Genomic DNA, 18,894 nt, shown 5'->3' with positions numbered 1-18,894 from the left:
TTTGTCCTCTTTGTGTATGGGTTTTCAAATAGCACCATAAAGGCCAAGTGTAGCCACCAGCGGACTCTTGTTGTGGCCACCACAGTCCACTGACTTATACAGGAGATCTGTGCTACTCCTGTGGCCTCAAGTCTACATTTCATTGCCATACCTGCTAGCTAAAGACAAATTCATAAACTACTGCCGAGATATTCAAAAACTGAAGTCAGTTTTGCTTAGGTAAGTATAGACAATATTTAGCTGAATGTTTTTTCTTCCCTTTTCTCTTCCCTTTCAGAAAATTCCACTGCACCCGGAATTACATTCACACACATTTGTTTGTCTCGTTTATCCTGAGGGCAGCGGCCATTTTCACCAAAGATGCCATTTTGTTCTCAGATGACAGCATGGACCACTGCCTGATGTCAACAGTACGTTGCTTATCCGCTCCTCAGTTTTTGAACTTTGATTTTTGTGTTCAGATTTTATGTTTGCTGTAAGACTGGCTTCGAGCTTTCTTAATTATATACCATCGAGCTTTCTTAATTATATCCTGCTTTTGTGAGGGAAAAGGATAGATTTGACCTTATCTGTTATTATCATTTTATGCTTCCAACATGAGAGGAATTTTCAGGAGAGGAAAGAATATACTAGGTTTACTTTTAAAGAAAAATCTATAAATGTACAGACTGGAGGAAGCACAAGATACTCATTCTAACTGTAACCCAGTCAAACTCTGGCTACATAGATCCCACTCCTAAATTATTGTTTCCCTCCTGGATTCCTGAAGGACATACCGCTGCTAAATAACAACAACAATAACATTTGATTTATCTCCGTTCAGGACAAATTACCACCCACTCAGAGCGGTTTACTAAGTGTGTTATTATCCTCATGACAATCACCCTGTGAGGTGGGTGGCGCTGAGAGAGCTCCAAGAGAGCTGTGACTGACCCAAGGTCACCCAGCTGGCTGAAAGCGGAGGAGTGGGGAATCAAACCTGGCTCTCCAGATTAGAGTCCTGCCACTCTTAACCACAAACTACACAGTCTCCTTGCCACGATATAAGCAGCTCCAGCCTTTAGATAGGAACTTATATCACATCAACGTGATCTCCTTGTGCTTAACAGTGACTACTGGGTTTCTCGCCTGTCTTGTAGGTGCTGTGCAAGGCTGCCGTAGCTTTCTTCCAGCTCAGCATTTTAGCCAACTTCTTTTGGCTGTTGGTTGAAGGCCTGTATCTGCAAACCTTGCTGATCTTGACCTTTGTGTCTGACAAACAGTACGCATGGAAGTTCGTCCTGATCGGTTGGGGTGAGTAGACCGCTTTGGTTCCTTCTCCTGTCAGATTGACATGGGAGATACGAGAGGGATTTACTTCCAAGTCAGATTGGTTAGCGGCCTTGGCGTATAAGCATTAGGACTCCAAGCTGCAGCTATGGCAGGAGGGTCCTTGCTGACAGCCTGCTGTCCTGCAATATCTGCTGCATCGCTATGTCACTTCCAGGGGAAACCCAGAAGTGATGCAGGATAGCTCTAGGTTTGTGGAAAGACCTTCCTTGTATATAGGGGCCCCAGTCTCCACATTTAAGTATCCACAGATGTGGTCCTGTTAAGAACTATGTGTCTGTGTATCTCTCTCTCTCTCTGTCTCTAGATTTACACAATAGATATTGACTGGATATAGTAGAGAAAGATTTCTCAACTTTTATTGTTTTCATTGCCATATTGATTTTTTTATATTGTTAGTGTGTAAGTGGCAAGAAGTTCCAGAGGCAGTGCTGACTAGGTTTCCCTACCCTCCCAGAAGGGGAGGGTGGCACTCACCTTGTCTTTGCTCTTCTTGCACATTTGGGAGCATGCACAACCTTCGCAGCAGGCTGATTTGGATTCCAAATTGGCCTTCTGCAAAGCACAGAAGCTCTCTCGGGGCAACACGATGACATCACTCACAGGAAGTGACATGGTTATACTGTCCTGGGAGCTTGCTTGGGAGGTCCATTCTCACACACACACACCCCTCCTGCTGGCCAGGTGAGTGGAGCAGAGGGACAGAGGGTGGGAGTGGAGGATTCTCCGCTGCCACTGGGGGACCTGGGATCCCTACTGCTGACCCTGGTTGGTTCCCTTTGGAGGGAAGAACACTGGAGACTTAGAGTCTCTCTACACGAGACATCTGACACACGAAGAACACGTGTCAGGAAATGCCATGTTCGCCGGGAAGGGTAGTTTTAAAAGACAGAGAAGGGCAAAAATGTTGCTATACACTGGAGCTGTGTGAAGGGAAACTTCAGCCCATTATAACCTCTCCAGGTCCAAGCCCAGCTCTGGTAGGCAGCTCCAGCCCATTTCCATTCCCTGCTGCCCTCTGGTTGCCATCTCACACTGTTTTAGACTGGAGAGGTGAGTTTGACAGAGCCTTCAGGGAGGCAAAAATGACATTAACAAACCTTCTGAGGAGTGATCTCCGTCGGCTCTGTCTTTTTAGACTACACTTCCCAGCTAACATTGCGTCTCCCTACACTTGACAAACGCGTGCCAAGTCATCTCGTGTAGAGAGAGTGTGTCTGTAATATTTACTTACAAAAATGCAAGCAGAGAATAGAAGAGGAGGCAAAGAGACACGCCTACCAGGCAGTTGATCGGCTGACCCACATCACAGAGAGAGAGAGAGAGAGAGAGAGAGAGAGAGAGAGAGAGGCCACATTGCTCATATGTTTCAGCCATCTCCCAGCCATCTCTTCCCTCTCCTCCTCCCACCTCTTTCTGTCACAACCCTGCTGTTTCTTTTTTCTTACGCACCCTGGGAAGGGTCATCTTCTCCAACCTCTGATGGACGCTTGAATGGCCTGTCATCTCTTAGCAATTACGGTGCTCGTTGAGTCACACTAGTTGACCATTCTGTACTATTAACCTAACAAAGGACTGGTCAGCTAGCAGCTGCAGTATTGTTAGTATAATTTCCTTCAACTGACATGCACATAAAAGATTAATTATACATAAATACAGCTATCAGCAATACAATTGGGTAAAGAAACGCCCCTAACTGATACAATGCTTTCCAGTTGCCAAAATGATAGATATTATTATCACATTTTCCCCTGCAGTCCAACCTTGACTTCCCTCTGCGTGACTCTCAAGTAATTAATAATAAGCTTTAGTACATGTAACATTCTGCCAGGCCTTCAATACTCATTTCTGAATCAAAGGCAGGTTTTCAGTTCTCTTGGATTGACGGTGCAATCCTAAACAGAGTGACGCCCTTCTAAGATGTCTGTCTGGGGACCAAGATCAAGATAATCCAAACTATGGTATTATTTCTAAACCGGTAGAGGGAAAATATAACAGGTGAAGCATTCCTCTCCCCGTGGACCCCCGTGGCACAGAGTGGTAAGCTACAGTACTTCAGCCCAAGCTCTGCTCATGACCTGAGCAGCTGTTAACTCCCCCCTCCCATCATGTTGAAGGGCACAGGCTGGGCAGAAAGCATAGCAAGCTAGAGCCTTCCCTTCCCCTGTCCATGACGAGAAGTGGAGGCAGACCTTCTTCTTCCTCTCCTCCCTCCTCTCCTCCCCATCCGGGGGTGGGGCTAGAGGTGAACCAAGGTTGGAGCCTTTTCCTGGTCCATTTTTGCCCTCCAATGTGCCCCTAAGGTCCATGAGGCAGGAGCCGGCCTCCTTGTATTGTGTAAAGCAGCATGGACTCCATGCAATATAAGTAATAAATAGAAGATGTTCGGCCATAAATGGTGAAAGTCTCACATAGCTCCAAAATGTGAACAGGTGGAAAATATCTCCCTCCATTAAAATTCTGGGAGTTCGGTGGGGGAAGTTATCACAACGATAAGAGCCCCGTGGTGCAGAGTGGTAAGCGGCAGTACTGCAGTCCAAGCTCTGCTCAGGACCTGAGTTCGATCCCAGCGGAAGCCGGGTTCAGGTAGCCTGCTCAAGGTTGACTCAGCCTTCCATCCTTCTGAGGTCGGTAAAACGAGTACCCAGTTTCCTGGGGGTAAAGTGTAGATAACTAGGGAAGGCAACGGCAAACCATCCCGTAAAAAGTCTGCCAAGAAAATGTCGTGATGCGACGTCCCCCCATGGGTCAGTAATGACTCAGTGCTTGCACAGGGGACTACCTTTACCTTTTACCATTCCTCGCTCAAACTTTAGCTGATGTGAGCTCTTAGTCTGGACCGCCACCCCACCCCACAGAGGTAGTCATCTGGGGCTGGAGCAGGACTTCCCATGTTGACTCCAGGAGAGATTTCAGTATTGCTTTCCTGCCACCTCGGTGGCAGGGGGGGGGACTTTTGGGATCCGGATCAAACTCTAAGACTATCCTTTCTTTTTTTCAGGTGCTCCCCTGACCATTACATCAGCATGGATTCTGGCCAGAATTTACCAGCAGAACACTGGGTGAGCCGATGCCATATTTTCCTCAACACAAGAATAATTCTAATCAAACTCATCAGGCTGAAGTTTAGGAAAACCAGATCCCTGGAGACCACCGCTCCTCTACCCCACTGGGTTGGAACCTGCCATTCTGCCTTGGTGCAGTTTGACATCTTCCTCTCCCCTTCAGAATCATCCTCTGATCGAAGAAAGAAAGGCTTCTTAGTCGGGAGGAAGGTTTCCAGTTTGGCTGAATGGAGTAGTCAAATGTACACCCTAAAACTGGGAGAGTTTATTTATTTATTTATTTATTTATTTATTTATTTATTTATTTTATTTTTAACCCTCCCTCCCTGCAAGCGGGCTCAGGGCGAGGTACAACACTGATTAAAATACAACTTAAAATCAGTTATAAAAACAGATATAATACTGTGCCCCTTGTAAGGAGTCCAATAGCACCTTTAAACCTAACCAACTTTATTGTAGCATAAGCTTTTGAGAACCACAGCTCTCTTCATCAAGACTAGCAGCAGCTCCTTCTGGAATTTACAGTGGAGCCTACTTCTCAGGGTCCACCTAGATGGCAACCTGAGATCTCTGTGTGTGTTTAAATAGCAGCTTCAGGGCCCCTTAATTTAGGTCAAGGCCATGGCACTGGGTAGAAGGTTCGTTTGACTCCAGGTCCTTTTCCAGTTTTCAGACACGCACACCCCAAACTCTTATTCTTCCCACTGAAGCATACCAGATACCTGCGGGCCTGTATGCTCCAATGGGCCAGGTATTAGGAAGGTAAGCAGAAGCACGAAGCCTCGTCTAGATTATTTTGACAAAAGACATCTATAAGAGGTCTCATTGTCAGAAAATGAGTTCAGCGGCTAAGAAAGATTTGGATCTTCCCTTATCCTAGTCCAGCACTTTAACCACTACACACCACTATCTTGAGAGAAGTATGGCTGGGATCATGAGACAAATGGGTACCATTCCTTGTGAAAAGCCAGTTTGGCATCGTGGTTAAGAGCAGCAGGACTCTAATCTGGAGAACCAGGTTTGATTCCCCACTCCTCCGCTTGAAGCCAGCTGGGTGACCTTGGGCTAGTCACAGCTCTCTCAGAGCTCTCTCAGCCCCACCCACCTCACAGACTGGTTGTCGTGAAGATAATAATAACACACTTTGTAAACGGCTCCAAATGTGGCATTAAGTTGTCCTGAAGGACAGTATATAAATTAAATGTTGTTATTGTTATTATTGCCATCAAGTCGTAGCCAACTTATGATGCCCCGCAAGGGTTTTCAAGGCAAGAGTTGAACAGAGGTGGTTTGCCAGTGCCTGCCTCTGTGTAGCAACTAGGGATGGGCACAAACCGGGAAAAACCCGAACCATGCAGTTTGTGGTTTGTCAAATTTCACGAACCACGAACCACAAACTTTCACGAACCTGCCCCTGGTTCGCGAACCGGTTCATTTGGTTTGTGAGAACATCACATCAGGTTCAGAAAATCGTCACTTCCGGGTCAGCAGAAGGTCTGCAGGAAGTCTATCCCCTGTTGCCTAGGCAATTGATTGATTGGCACCAGGCTGCAGTCACGAACCAAAAAATGAACCAGCCTAAAGTTCGTGGCACTTCATCAGAAATGGGATCTGACGAACCGCAGTTCACGGACCACGAACCAGCCTAGTTTGTGCTTAATTTTGGTTCGTATTTTGGTTCGTGCCCATCTCTAGTAGTAACCCTAGACTTCCTTAGTGGCCTCTCATCCAAATACTAACCAGTGCCGACTGTGCTTAGCTATCTAGCTCAGGGCTTACCTTTCCACACTTGGAAGCATGTCACGGTTTGTTCATTGAACGGGGGAGCAATCTCTTCTCCCTGGGTGAAGATAACAAATACATCCTTCTTTCGCTGGCGTTTTCAGATGCTGGGATGATGAGGAAGAGAGCTCTGCTGTGCTGTGGATTATCAAGGGACCCATCTTGTTTACAGTATTGGTGAGTTTTCCTTTTGATCTGCCGATTTCTTTGAAGTACTGAAAGCCCAGCAATTGTCTTCAGTTGCAGAGGGAACAAGGGACTTGCTCAGAACCTTTTGAATGGACGAACATGTTTCAGTTTTGCTTTACAGGTTATTAAATGGCCATGGTCAATCCAAACAGTTTCCTTTCATGACAGAAAAGTGCTCTGCTCCCCCCTCCCCAGATCCATGAGTGGTCTTGCCTAGGAAACTGGTCCTGCTTGCTCAAGGCCCCCAAGTCAGCTTCTGGTTAAGCAGGATTGAAAGCAAGAAGTTTTGTGGGTAGAAGATCCCAAGTTGAATCTCTGCCTCTTCTAGGTTAGAGATCCAGAGGAGTTAGCCATGTTAGTCTGTAGTTGTAAAATAGTAAAGAGTCCAGTAGCACCTTTAAGACTAACCAACTTTATTGTAGCATAAGCTTTCGAGAACCACAGCTCTCTTCATCTGATGCAACTTTATTGTAGCATAAGCTTTCGAGAACCACAGCTCTCTTCATCTGATGCTTCTGACGAAGAGAGCTGTGGTTCTCGAAAGCTTATGCTACAATTAAGTTGGTTATTCTTAAAGGTGCTACTGGACTCTTTACTATTCCAGGTTAGATCAAATAGTAAATGATGTGAAAGACCTCCACCTGAGAGCTGCTGCCAGTCCAAATTGACAGTATCAGGGCTTTTTTTCAGGAGGTACATGTTGGTATAGAGTACTGACACCTCTTTATGGAGTACCAGCACCTCTTAGCCATTTTGAGCTTGGGCTGAGAGGGGAGAACAACATGAGTATCAGCGTCTCGTTTTTAGCAAAGAAAAAGCAGTGGACCATACTGACCTTGATAAACCAAAGGTCTGATTCATAATCAGGGTGATTGATATGTTCAACCATGATAGTGCTATATGCACCATCACATCAAGTCCCCCCCCACCCCCACCCCACCCCATATAATAAATCCACAGAAATATGTCTGTATGCATCAGTAAAACACTGCTCTAAAAGAATCTTGGTATGACTGGAATGCCTTGATTGCTTTTTTGTGATGTGCACATCAGAGAATGTTGGAAGACACAAATAAATGAAATAACTGAAAATGGTAGGAAATGGTACATGCGTAGTGCTTCATCTCAAATTCAGAGAGTGAAGGAGGGAAGGAAGGAAGGAAGGAAGGAAGGAAGGAAGGAAGGAAGGAAGGAAGGAAGGAAGGAAGGAAGGAAGGAGTGTTTCTAATGCATTGATTTTTCTTAGAAAACAAGATCTGACAATCCAGAAATCCAAACCCCAGGGAGACACTGAGATAATTTCAGAAGCGTTCATGATTTCTGGTCAAAATAAGCTTTAACGAACATGTTTACTTTTAGGTAGGTAGCTGTGTTGGACTTCAGTAGAACAGTAGGATTTGAGTCCAGTGGCACTTTAGAGACCAGCTAGATTTTCAGGGCATAAGTTTTGAGAGTCAGAGGTCTCTTCTTCAGATACGTGTTTTGCACTGATTGACATCTGGATTCTCCTACCACCATCTTTCCAGGTGAACTTCATTATTTTCCTGAACGTCATTCGAATTTTGGTACAGAAATTAAAATCTTCAGAGGCTGGAGGAAGACATCCAAGGCATTTCGTGTAAGTGACCCAACCCTTCCCCCACATGGCCAGGAGACATCGGGCACCAACAATGTAGCAAATGTATGCATGTTTGCCAAGGCCCAGACTGCCCAGTTCGCACCAAAATCCAAAAATGCTCTTCGACAGTGCAAAGCGACGGTTGATTTTTGCCTTGGCAACTTTTTAAGAAATAACAGAACTGGAGGTAGGAAGATAGACGGAAAAGACAGAATAAAGATATTTAAATTGAAGTGTAAAATTAAGAATGTACAGGGCTTTTTTCAGCAGGAATGCGTCCGGCACCTCTTAAAAATGGTCTCATGGCTGGTGGCCCCGCCCCCTGATCTCCAGACAGAGGGGAGTTTAGATTGCCCTCTGTGCCGCCGAGTGGTGCGGAGGGCAAGCTAAACTCCCCTCTGTCTGGAGATCAGGGGGCGGGGCCGCCAGCCATGTGACCATTTTCACTGATGGCAATTTAAACTTTAAAAAACTCCCCCCTTGTTCCAGCTGACCAAAAGTGATGTTATTGTGTGGTCCTGAGTTCCACCACTGAATTCCACCACCTCTTCCCCCCCCCAAAAACCCTGAGAACATATATAAGCAAGTTCTATATAGATATATGATTTGATTGATGACAATATGATTTAAATGAGAGTAGTTTTTATTTTTTGTATGATTTAGATGAATGTTTATGTAATATGTTTGACTTAGATAATTGTAGACAATGGCTGTAGCGGATGATTGTAAATGTATGATCGTAGCTTATGTTTTATGTCTGTGAGTTTGTCAACTGAAAAAAAACCCTTATATGATAAAAAAAGAAATGACAGAAACAGGAGGGGGGAAGGCAAGAGAAGGGGAAGGGAAGTACAGCGAGGCTGGGGTCAGCAACTTTGCATGCTGAAGGCCAGAGTTTCAGTCCCTGACATTTCTGGTTAAAAAGCAGGTAACGTAAAAGACCTCCACCCGAGATCAGAAGAGCCGCTACTAGTCAGAATAGACAGCACTGAGCTTGAGAAACCAATGTCTGATGCAGCTAAAGGCAGCTTCATGAGATCAAACGGTATGAAGCTCATCCCAAACTGGTAACAAAGTAACAGTTTTTAATACAATAAAATTATCATAACCACATACATAAGAATGTAAGAGCTGTAGTGCGGGACGGAACCAACGGTTCACCCAGTCTGTTACTTGAATTGCTCTCCTTGCAAATAAGAGAATAGGGGGGGGGGATTAGCAGCAAGGAAGACGGCTATGCAAGAGGCGGTAACTATGGGATCTTTTCCACCTATTTTTTCGGAGTCCCTTCCCAGATAGCAGACGAGGCTGGTGCTTTAAGTTCAAAAAGCAATATTTTATTAAAAGAGGAAAATACACACACATATGCAAGAGTAAATAGTAAAAATGGTTACACACACACAGAGTTCTAGGAAGCTAGACAGAAATTGGAATAGAGTGAGGGAGGGCAAAGTATACCTACCTATCCTGAAGAGTAGTTCAGGCCATGGAGGAAGAGTGCAGCTTCAAATGTCAGCGTTCTTGGCCAGGAGAGCAAGGGGCTTAGGACAACCTCAAAGGAACAGTGCCTCAAAGGAACAGCGTGTACAGAGAGAGAGTCTTAGGGAAGAAACCCTAAGGGAGCAGCATCCTGGAAGCAGGGGTCCTGGAAGCGTGTATTATTTGAATGGGGCAAGGGCACTACTCTTATAGGGTAAAACATGCTCTGAAGCGGGAGAACCCACCTAGCCGTTGGAACAAAGACTCCAGTGGTCAGTTCCAGGAAATAATAAAGGTTTGATTACCTTGACTGCTAGCTGCCAGGGCGTGTGAAAAAGAATGCAAAGTCTCTTCTGGAACTGCACAAAAGGAGCAGTTTGTTAATGGAGTCTACTGGAGCTAAGTTGATGAATTTAGCTGGGGAATGCACCTTTCCAGGAATGAATTATAAATACTTATGAATGCTTGTTGATTTTCTCCTCAGTCATGGACAGATATAATCATGGAATGAGGGAAAGGAATGTGTTAAGTGGGGTGACTCCACGAGACCTTTGTTGCTCTGGATTCCTTTTGGGGCTGGGGAGCCTGTAAAACTAATCACCACTGGTCACTCTGCATTTACATGTGGCGTTCCATTCATGCCTGGGTCTCCCCGGTGGGACTCAGCAACTACTAGCTGGAATTCTCCTAGCTGCAATCAAAACTGCCATTTTAATCCAGGGACCTTGTGATTTTATATCACAAGTAGCCATGTTAAATGGCTATTAAAGATGGCAGAGGCTGGGCCAACTGCTTACAAGTCTTGCATCTTTTTTCATGCAGTGGCTAAAAACAAGCCTTCAGAAGGCCTATTCAGTAGTTTCCTTTAATGATACTGCTCTTTTGGCCAAGAGACCGTGAGCAATTCCACACTAAATACTGCAACAAACAAATAATTTTAAAATTACCTAATGTTTACTGCATGTAAAATCCATTATATTTAATTACATAGGCAAAAAAATTGGCAACAGCCAGAGTAACTCCCAAGTCCGTGCCTTCCAAAAGTTTTTTTTCAACCTTGCCTGGTGTTGACAACCCTTTATTATCATAAAAAATAGGAGTAATCCACACGTCCCTAATACTATGAAAAATATTGCAGTCCAGAAAACAACGCTCAAAACTTTCTATCTGTCCTGTAGCACAGTGGCAAAGTCTATCAGAATATGGAATCTTTTGCATTTGACCTTGCATTACTTGAGAAAGAACAGAGTTTAATCTTGCAAGCATAAATGTTCTCCTATATTGTGGAATGGTTAAAAAATCTAAGTATGGTAAAAGTGCCGCAAAGGAGAGCCCTATGGGCTATCTGTATAGTGCTCAAAAACCCCAAAGTATTCTTTCTTTCTTTCTTTCTTTCTTTCTTTCTTTCTTTCTTTCTTTCTTTCTTTCTTTCTTTCTTTCTTTCTTTCTTTCGTTCGTTCGTTCGTTCGTTCGTTCGTTCGTTCGTTCGTTTGTTCGTTCGTTCGTTCTTTTGTTCTTTCATTCGTTCGTTCGTTCGTTCTTTCATTTGTTCTTTCGTTCCTTCATTTTTTCGTTCTTTCATTCGTTCACCAAAAAGCACACTGCTAACCTTCCTTTTTTTCACTAAACTCACTACTGTTAAGCCCCAACAATTGGAGTCTACATTAATTTCCTCCATGGAGTGACGTATAAATCACATTTTATTAAACAGAGACATCCATTAGCTCCAGAAGACCTGTAAGCACGACTCGGCAGCCAAAGCTGCCTCTTGTTGCTGGCCTCCAACATTGAGAGTTACTGCTTCTGAAAATGGAGGTTCCATTGAGTCATCAGGGAACATGTCCCCGATGTGATGATGACATGAGAAAACTATGTATCCGATCAGATTGAGCGAAATGTGAATGCCACTAAGGGCAAGTAAAGGCTGAAATAATGTCCTGTCCATATGGAGGATGCTGTCCAATCAGGAAGCACTGTGAGAACGGAATAGTTTCTTAACACTTTCACTGAATGAGGAGAGGGGCTTTGGAGGATAATGATGCTTTCTGCTAAATATTTCCATTTCGGATCAGCGCCCATTCTGAACTGTAGTAAAGGGTCCAGCAGCACGTTTAAGACTAACCAACTTTATTGTAGCAAAGCTTTCAAGAACCGCAGCTCTCTTTGTCAGATGCGTCGTCAGATGCATCTGATGAAGAGAGCTGTGGTCCTCAAAAGCTGACGATGCATCTGACAAAGAGAGCTGTGGTTCTCGAAAGCTGATGATGCACCTGATGAAGACAGCTGTGGTTCTCAAAAGCTGACGATGCATCTGACGAAGAGAGCTGTGGTTCTCGAAAGCTGATGATGCATCTGATGAAGAGAGCTGTGGTTCTCGAAAGCTGACGATGCATCTGATGAAGAGAGCTGTGGTTCTCGAAAGCTGACGATGCATCTGACGAAGAGAGCTGTGGTTCTCAAAAGCTGACGATGCATCTGAGCTGTGGTTCTCGAAAGCTGATGATGCATCTGACGAAGAGAGCTGTGGTTCTCAAAAGTTTATGCTACAATAAAATTGGTTAGTCTTAAACATGCTACTGGACTCTACTATTTTGCAACTACAGACTAACACAGCTAACTCCTCTGGATCATTTGGAACTGGACTTACACCATCCTTTTCTTTTTCAGGAGACTGGCAAAATCCACTCTATTCCTCATCCCTCTCTTTGGGGCACATTATGTTGTCTTTGCCTTCTTTCCGGAGGGTACTGGGACGGATGCCAGATTGTACATTGAACTCGGCTTGGGCTCTTTTCAGGCAAGTTTGATGCTCAGAATCTGGGGAAAGGAAGGCCTTGAGCTGAAGAAGGCAATCACTACTGGGGAGTGGGGCGAAAAAATTAAGCAAGATTTGGGTCCAGTAGCACCTTAAAGATCAACAAGATTTTCATGGTATAAGTTTTCAAGAGTCAAAACTCCCTTTGTCAGATACAAGTGAGAAAGGAGATCCCTAGACCTTCTGGTATGGAGGGTTGTGAGACAGAGGTATTTTGGAAGTTTGGGGAGTGAAGAAGAACTGGGTGGGCTGGGGTCAGGGAAGAAAATCAAGTGATCGAGCAAAGCAAGAGGGGAGGAAGTAAGGCTCCTGTTGCCTCTCTCACAAATTCTTTCCGAGCTGTCTCTTGTCATCGATATATCCCACAAGAGAGATGTAATGGTAAAATGTGGGGTGTTTTGCTGACCCCGTTCTCATGTCATGGCAAATCTCTAAGAGCCAAGCTACAAGTGATGCCTGACACAGTTTGGACACTTGTCAGCTTCCCTCAAGTTTTGATGGGAAATGTAGGCATCCTGGTCTTACAGCTTTGCTCTCCATTTAATTGAAGTTTACAGAAACCCACACACACACCCCCAGAGGAGGGGAAGGGGGGCGCCCGGCGAGAGTCCGACGCCTGCACTCCCGTCCCGACCGCATGTTCTCCCTCCCATAGACTGCCGCTCTGTAAACTTCAATTAAATGGAGAGCCAAGCTGCAAGACCAGGACGCCTACATTTCCCATCAAAACTTGAGGGAAGCTGACGAGTGTCCAACCTCTGTTAGGCGTCACTTGTAGCTTGGCTCTAAGATGTGCAACTTTTAACCCCAGTTTGTCATTCTGGTTCATGGAACCAAAAGGGCTGCAGTTTTCTACGGGTATCTGCATTGGGACATTGAAGGAAATTGGAGGGCGATTGAAGGCCTCCCTAACCCAGAAGCTTTTAATCACCTTCTATGCACAGCAGGAGAGGAGGGAGGTGTGTCAGCATGGAGACAAGCTGCGAGACGACGCCTGAGAAACAGAGCTTTGGTGTGTCGTCTGACAGTGGCCTCTGTTTCTTACAGCATCATGCTTTCCTGTTTCAGAAACCTTTATTTATCTACTTCACATTTTAAAAGTGGCAATTAGCAATACTTCAGGAAGCGGAATACAATAGCCTTAGGGACCAGATTTGGTTCCTGGGCTATCAGTTGCTCATCTTTGTGCTATATATAATTTCCCCAGGGCTGCCCTTCAGATTATAGGGTCAATCCTGTACTCCCATCGCTTGATGTGGTTAATCTAATTGGCGGCTGATGAGACTTTGTGTGTCTCAGGTTTTTTTTTTTTCCCTTTTCCTTTTAGGGCTTTTTTGTTGCCCTTCTGTATTGTTTCTTGAACGGAGAGGTGAGTAGGAGCTTGAACGTTCCTTGTGACAAATGCTTTTTGAAAAAGGAAGCCTCCGTTTGGATCCATAGCCCAAAATAGACTGCAGAGGGGGTGCTTGGATCTGCTTTGGAGAAAGCCCTGAACAGCCCTATCTATTCCTCCTTTCACTCACGTGGGTCACTGGCAGGGCTTTTTTTCAGTGGGAATGTGGTGGAATGGCGTTCCGGCACCTCTTGAAAATGGTCACATGACCGGTGGCACTGCCCCCTGATCTCCAGACAGAGGGGAGTTTAGATTGCCCTCTGCACAGTGGTGGCCATGTGACCATTTTCGCCGAGTGTGATTTAAACTTTAAAAAACTCCCCCCTTGTTCCAGCTGACCCAAAGTGACATCATTGTGCGGTCCTGAGTAGACATGGGCATGAACCAAAAAAATTTAACGAACCAGCGGTTCACGGTTCAGTGCCGACGACGATCCCGAGATTGCGAACTGCAACGAACATTTTCCGTTGCCGAACTGGTTCACAGTTCGTGGGGCACAGAATGGCCCCCATGGCACTTAGAGAGCTCATATTCCCGGGGAGTCTTTTGCAGGCTCTCCTACAGCCATCACCCAAGTTTCGACAAGATTGCAAAAGGGATCTTGGAGTTATACCGTCTCCAATCCAAGGCCCCCAGGAAACTCCCACAAAAATCCAAGCTCAATTATACTCTGTCTCTCTCCCCAAAGGCTAGCAAGTGGCAAGCAAGAGCTCTGTCCCACTCCACTGCTTGCTGAAAGTTAAACCCAGCCTGGGAGCCCACGGCTATTTATAAGCACAGGTCGCATTGAGCAATGCAGGAGGTCTGTGTTTGGCAGTCAGAGCTGCCTATCAGGGTTTGCAGGGATGAGATTGGAGTGCCCATGGCTACAGAACACTCCCTTCCCCCTCCCTCCCCTGGGTGTCTTCTCCCAACTTGTAACCACTTTGCAGCTCCGTGGTTGGAAGGAAGACCTGCTGATCAAGGTAAGCTGGGCTTCCATTCGGGTTTCCAGGGTGACAGAAGGAGCGCAGACAGAGTCCAGGCATTCCCCCGGCTCCATTGCCAGGGGAATTGATTGCTGGCGCCTGACTGTCTGGCTTCCCGAACCGCAGCCGAACGCACCGAACCAGGCCTCTCCTGAACGCTGGTTTGTTGGCTGTGGACAATCATGAACCGCTGGATCGTGATTGTGCGATCACCAATTTCGTGGGTTTTTGAAGTTCGTCATGCCGTTTGTGCCCATCTCTAGTCCTGAGTTCCACCACTGAGTTCCACCACCTCTTTTCCCAGAAAAAAAGCCCTGGTCACTGGGCTTTCAGCCTTGACCCTTGCAACTGACTGGTGACTCTGCCTAGCTGTGGCATCCAAGGATTTGCCCTCTTTTACAAATTGTAACTTGTATCTTCATTCAAGTATAGTGTTCTTTAAAGTCTCTCATCACATTACATAAATACAGCATTTGATAGCTAGGTTCATCTGATGCCAGTGTGGAGTATTGGTTGAGGGGATGGACCAGAAGCTAGGAGACCAGATTCAAATCTCTACTCTGCTGTGAAATTCACTGGGTGACCATGGGGCAGTCACTCTTTCCGACCCTAACCTACCTCGCAAGATTGCTGTAAGGGTTACATGGGGAAGGGAGAATTATGTATGTCATCCTGCATTCCTGAGAACAAAAGAGGGAGGAACCTGTCCATAAGAGACAGTGGTGTGGCATAAAAACCAGTATCTTGAAGATCGCTTCCCACCTCCCTTTGGAATACAATGAAAAAGCAAGTATCTAGCTCTCAGATGTGCAGAAATGTGCACGGGTATGTGGGTGTGGTGCCCCAACCTGGATAGCCCAGGAGAGCCTGATCTCATCAGATCTCAGAAGATAAGCAGGGTCGGCCTTGGTTAGTAACTGGATGGGAGATCTCCAGTGAAGATCAAGGTTGCAGAGGCAGGCAATGGCAAACCACCTCTGTTAGGCTCTTGCTATGAAAACCCCACCAGGGGTCGCCATAAGTCAATTCTGACTTGAGTGTACCACACACACCCTGCCCTGCACAGCCCAGGCAAGTCTGATTGGGTCCGATCTCAGAAGCTAAGCAGAGTCAGCCATGATTAGTAATTGTATGGGAGACCTCCAGCAAAGACCAGAGTGCACAGGCAGGCAATGGCAAACCACTTTCCTTGGTCTCTTGCCTTGAAAACCCCACCAGGGGTCGCCATAAGTCATCTATGACTTGATGGCACTCTCCACCACCATATGAGTGCAGTACTTGCCGAAATATCAGAGGGTCAGTCAAAGAAATAAGCAGGGAGATTTTTCTTTCTGCCGTGCCCAGTACATCAGGATACAATATATATGAGATCTGCAAATGTATGTTTATTTACACAGTTTTCATAATGTAAACTGACTCTGACGTTCAATGCTGGCTTTCAGAGAGAATGCATGCAGAACACTCCCATGCATGCATACAACTGTGTGCATGACCGATCCCAGTCTCCTGCGCATGTGTTTGGTATGCACATGTGCAATGTGTGCACAGTCCTTGACACTTCGATAAACAAATGGAATGATGTACATCGTGTCCAAATCAAATGAGTCAAGGATCACCAAGTAGGGGGTCAGATCAAGCCCACGGAATGCCTTTACGTGGCCCTTCTTGGCCCTACCAAGCTTCATTCCAGATAGTGTATAAATTTATTTCCCAGAAGTACAATTATGTTCACATGCCATGCCCATTCTGGACAGGTCAGGTTCACTCCCTGTCAACTCCCTGAAGATATCCTTCAGGAGCGTGCCCAGGCCTGGTTAAATGACCACAAACCATCTAAACACAGATGTTTTGTACCTGGAGTGTCCAAGAAGATACAAATTTGACCATAAGTCTTCAATATTCATAGTGGATTCAGTTGACAGCATATTAAAACACAGTACATCCCCTAGACTAATGAATGAAGTCATGTCATCAGGTCATAGTTGACTTATGGCTACCCCTGGAGGGTTTTCATGGCAAGAGACTAACAGAGGTGGTTTGCCATTGCCTGCCTCTGCAACCTTGATCTTCACTGGAGGTCTCCCATCCAGTTACTAACCAAGGCCGACCCTGCTTAGCTTCTGAGATTTTTTTTTTTTTTTTGAAAAATTTTTATTGGGTTAGAATCCATTATTTCCACATTTACATTCAATTTTCCCCAATTTTTTCATCTCTAACCCCCTCCCTTTCCCCCCCTTTTTGTTGACTTCCAACAGCTTTCCAACCCTTTGTCCCCTTTCCCTTACTTTTATTAGCTTCCTCTATCTAAAACAAATATATATTCTCCATTATTCTAAGCAGTACATCCTTAACTATTTTTAACATTATATGCCCAAACTGTAAGCCTTTGTTTCCATCTTAGATAAACAATTTATCCCAATTTTTCAATTTCAGGTATTTCTATATATCATAAACCATATAGATCATACATTCGTTTATATCAAACAATTTGACTTATTCTCTATATATATTACTCATTCTATCTTTTTATAATAGTTCTATATATCTCTCCTCACGTAGTCAATCAATTTGACCCATCTATATCTTCAGACATTCAGTTTGGTACAAAACTTGTCAGAAAAAAAAGAAAATATTGTTAGTTAATCGCTCCTTATATTTAGTCCTTATAATTAATTATTTTCTCTATGTTCTGTTTGTTAACCTATATATATCTATATATATGTCAATCTATTAATCTGACTGCTTATTAATTCACATTTATCTCTTCTCCCCCCGGTAAAGTCTCCCCCCTCTACTTCAATACTTCAGTAGTTCTCAAACTGCCACAGTTTTCCTCCCACCTCCCATTTCTTCTCCAGGTATTGTTTCAGCTTCTCCCAGTCTGTGTTGAACTGCCCTGAGTCCAGATCTCTCAATTTTCTTGTCATCTTGTCCATTCTTAGCTTCTGAGATTTGATGAGATCAGGCTCTCCTGGGCTATCCAGGTCGGGGCACCACACCCACATACCCGTGCACATTTCTGCACGTCTGAGAGCTAGATACTTTCTTTTTCATTGTATTCCAAAGGGAGGTGGGAAGCGATCTTCAAGATACTGGTTTTTATGCCACACCACTGTCTCTTATGGACAGGTTCCTCCCTCTTTTGTTCTCAGGAATGCAGGATGACATACATAATTCTCCCTTCCTCATGTAACCCTTACAGCAATCTTGCGAGGTAGGTTAAGGTTGGAAAGAGTGATTGGCACCAAGGTCTCCCAGTGAGTTTCACAGCAGAGTGAAATGCCAGCCACACAACTTCTTCGGAGGTCTCCCATCCAATTACTAACCTAAGTTGACCCTGCTTAGCTTCTGAGATATGACAAGATCAGCCTCTCCTTGGCTATCCAGGTCAGGGTTGGCTAGACTAATATCTGGAAAATTTGCACAGCCTCCAAGAACCCAGATTTGCCCATTCCTGACCCAATTTCTGTTTCAATCCTTTATTGTTTTCCTGGCCCTTGCTCTCTTTCTCTCTCTCTCTCCCTCAGGTCCAGACTGAGTTCAAGAAGCACTTGCGCAAGTGGCACTACCAACATTACCTTAGCTTCACACGAAAGCATCGGAGCCTCTCTGGAGACAACAGTCCAGTCAATTATGTCACACAGTTATCCCTGCTGGACCGGCTCAGCCCCCAGAGGAGCAACTGTCAGAATGGCTCCTCCTCTGTCTGAAACAACCACAGCCTGACTTCCAATCATACCGGAACATGCCCTGCTGTGCAGCGCCACCTCATGCTGAGGCAGAAGGTGGTAATTGCACCCAAAAGCTTTCACCCCGGCACAGGTCTGGGCACTGGGAACCTCCTACCAGTAAATGTTGAACCAGGGCCAGGTGCCCGAGAGCTGTCTCATGGTTGGTTCAGGCGACAATATATACCCCTGAATGCCAGCCACACGACTTGTCTTTTCTCATGTTGGAGCTGGAGTTGTCTCGACCACTGATGTCAGCAGAGAACTATCAATACTATACATGGGAAGGACTTTCAGCAACATGGGATGCAGACATCTCCAAGAAGTCTTTCTGATTTGTTTAGTGTGATGAAATTTCTTAGGGAGCTGCTTCAACAAGGGGAGAGTAGAGATTGAATGATGTCATAGTAGTATTAATAATTAACATTTACAGAGTTCTTGGGGAGGAGCCGTGGCTTAGTGGCAGAGCCTCTGCTTGGCATGAAGAAGGTCCCGAGTTCAATCCCTGACATCTCCAGCTAAAAGGAC

At 45.2% G+C, this 18,894-nt stretch overlaps 1 protein-coding gene across 1 annotated transcript in view; it reads left to right on the top strand.

The window, feature by feature from the left end:
- LOC129337368 (vasoactive intestinal polypeptide receptor 1-like) overlaps positions 1-18,348 on the top strand; it is a 77,550-nt gene extending 59,202 nt beyond the window's left edge. The window contains exons 6-13 of the mRNA XM_054990969.1: positions 278-410; positions 1,140-1,293; positions 4,331-4,391; positions 6,281-6,353; positions 7,892-7,983; positions 12,130-12,259; positions 13,605-13,646; positions 18,166-18,348. Coding sequence (XP_054846944.1) covers positions 278-410; positions 1,140-1,293; positions 4,331-4,391; positions 6,281-6,353; positions 7,892-7,983; positions 12,130-12,259; positions 13,605-13,646; positions 18,166-18,348 — 868 coding nt within the window. The remainder of the gene's footprint in view (positions 1-277; positions 411-1,139; positions 1,294-4,330; positions 4,392-6,280; positions 6,354-7,891; positions 7,984-12,129; positions 12,260-13,604; positions 13,647-18,165) is intronic.
- The last annotated feature ends 546 nt before the right edge of the window (positions 18,349-18,894 follow it).

Source organism: Eublepharis macularius, chromosome 11 (assembly GCF_028583425.1).
Source record: "Eublepharis macularius isolate TG4126 chromosome 11, MPM_Emac_v1.0, whole genome shotgun sequence".
Taxonomy (NCBI): domain Eukaryota; kingdom Metazoa; phylum Chordata; class Lepidosauria; order Squamata; family Eublepharidae; genus Eublepharis; species Eublepharis macularius.
This window is presented reverse-complemented; position numbering and strand designations above follow the sequence as displayed.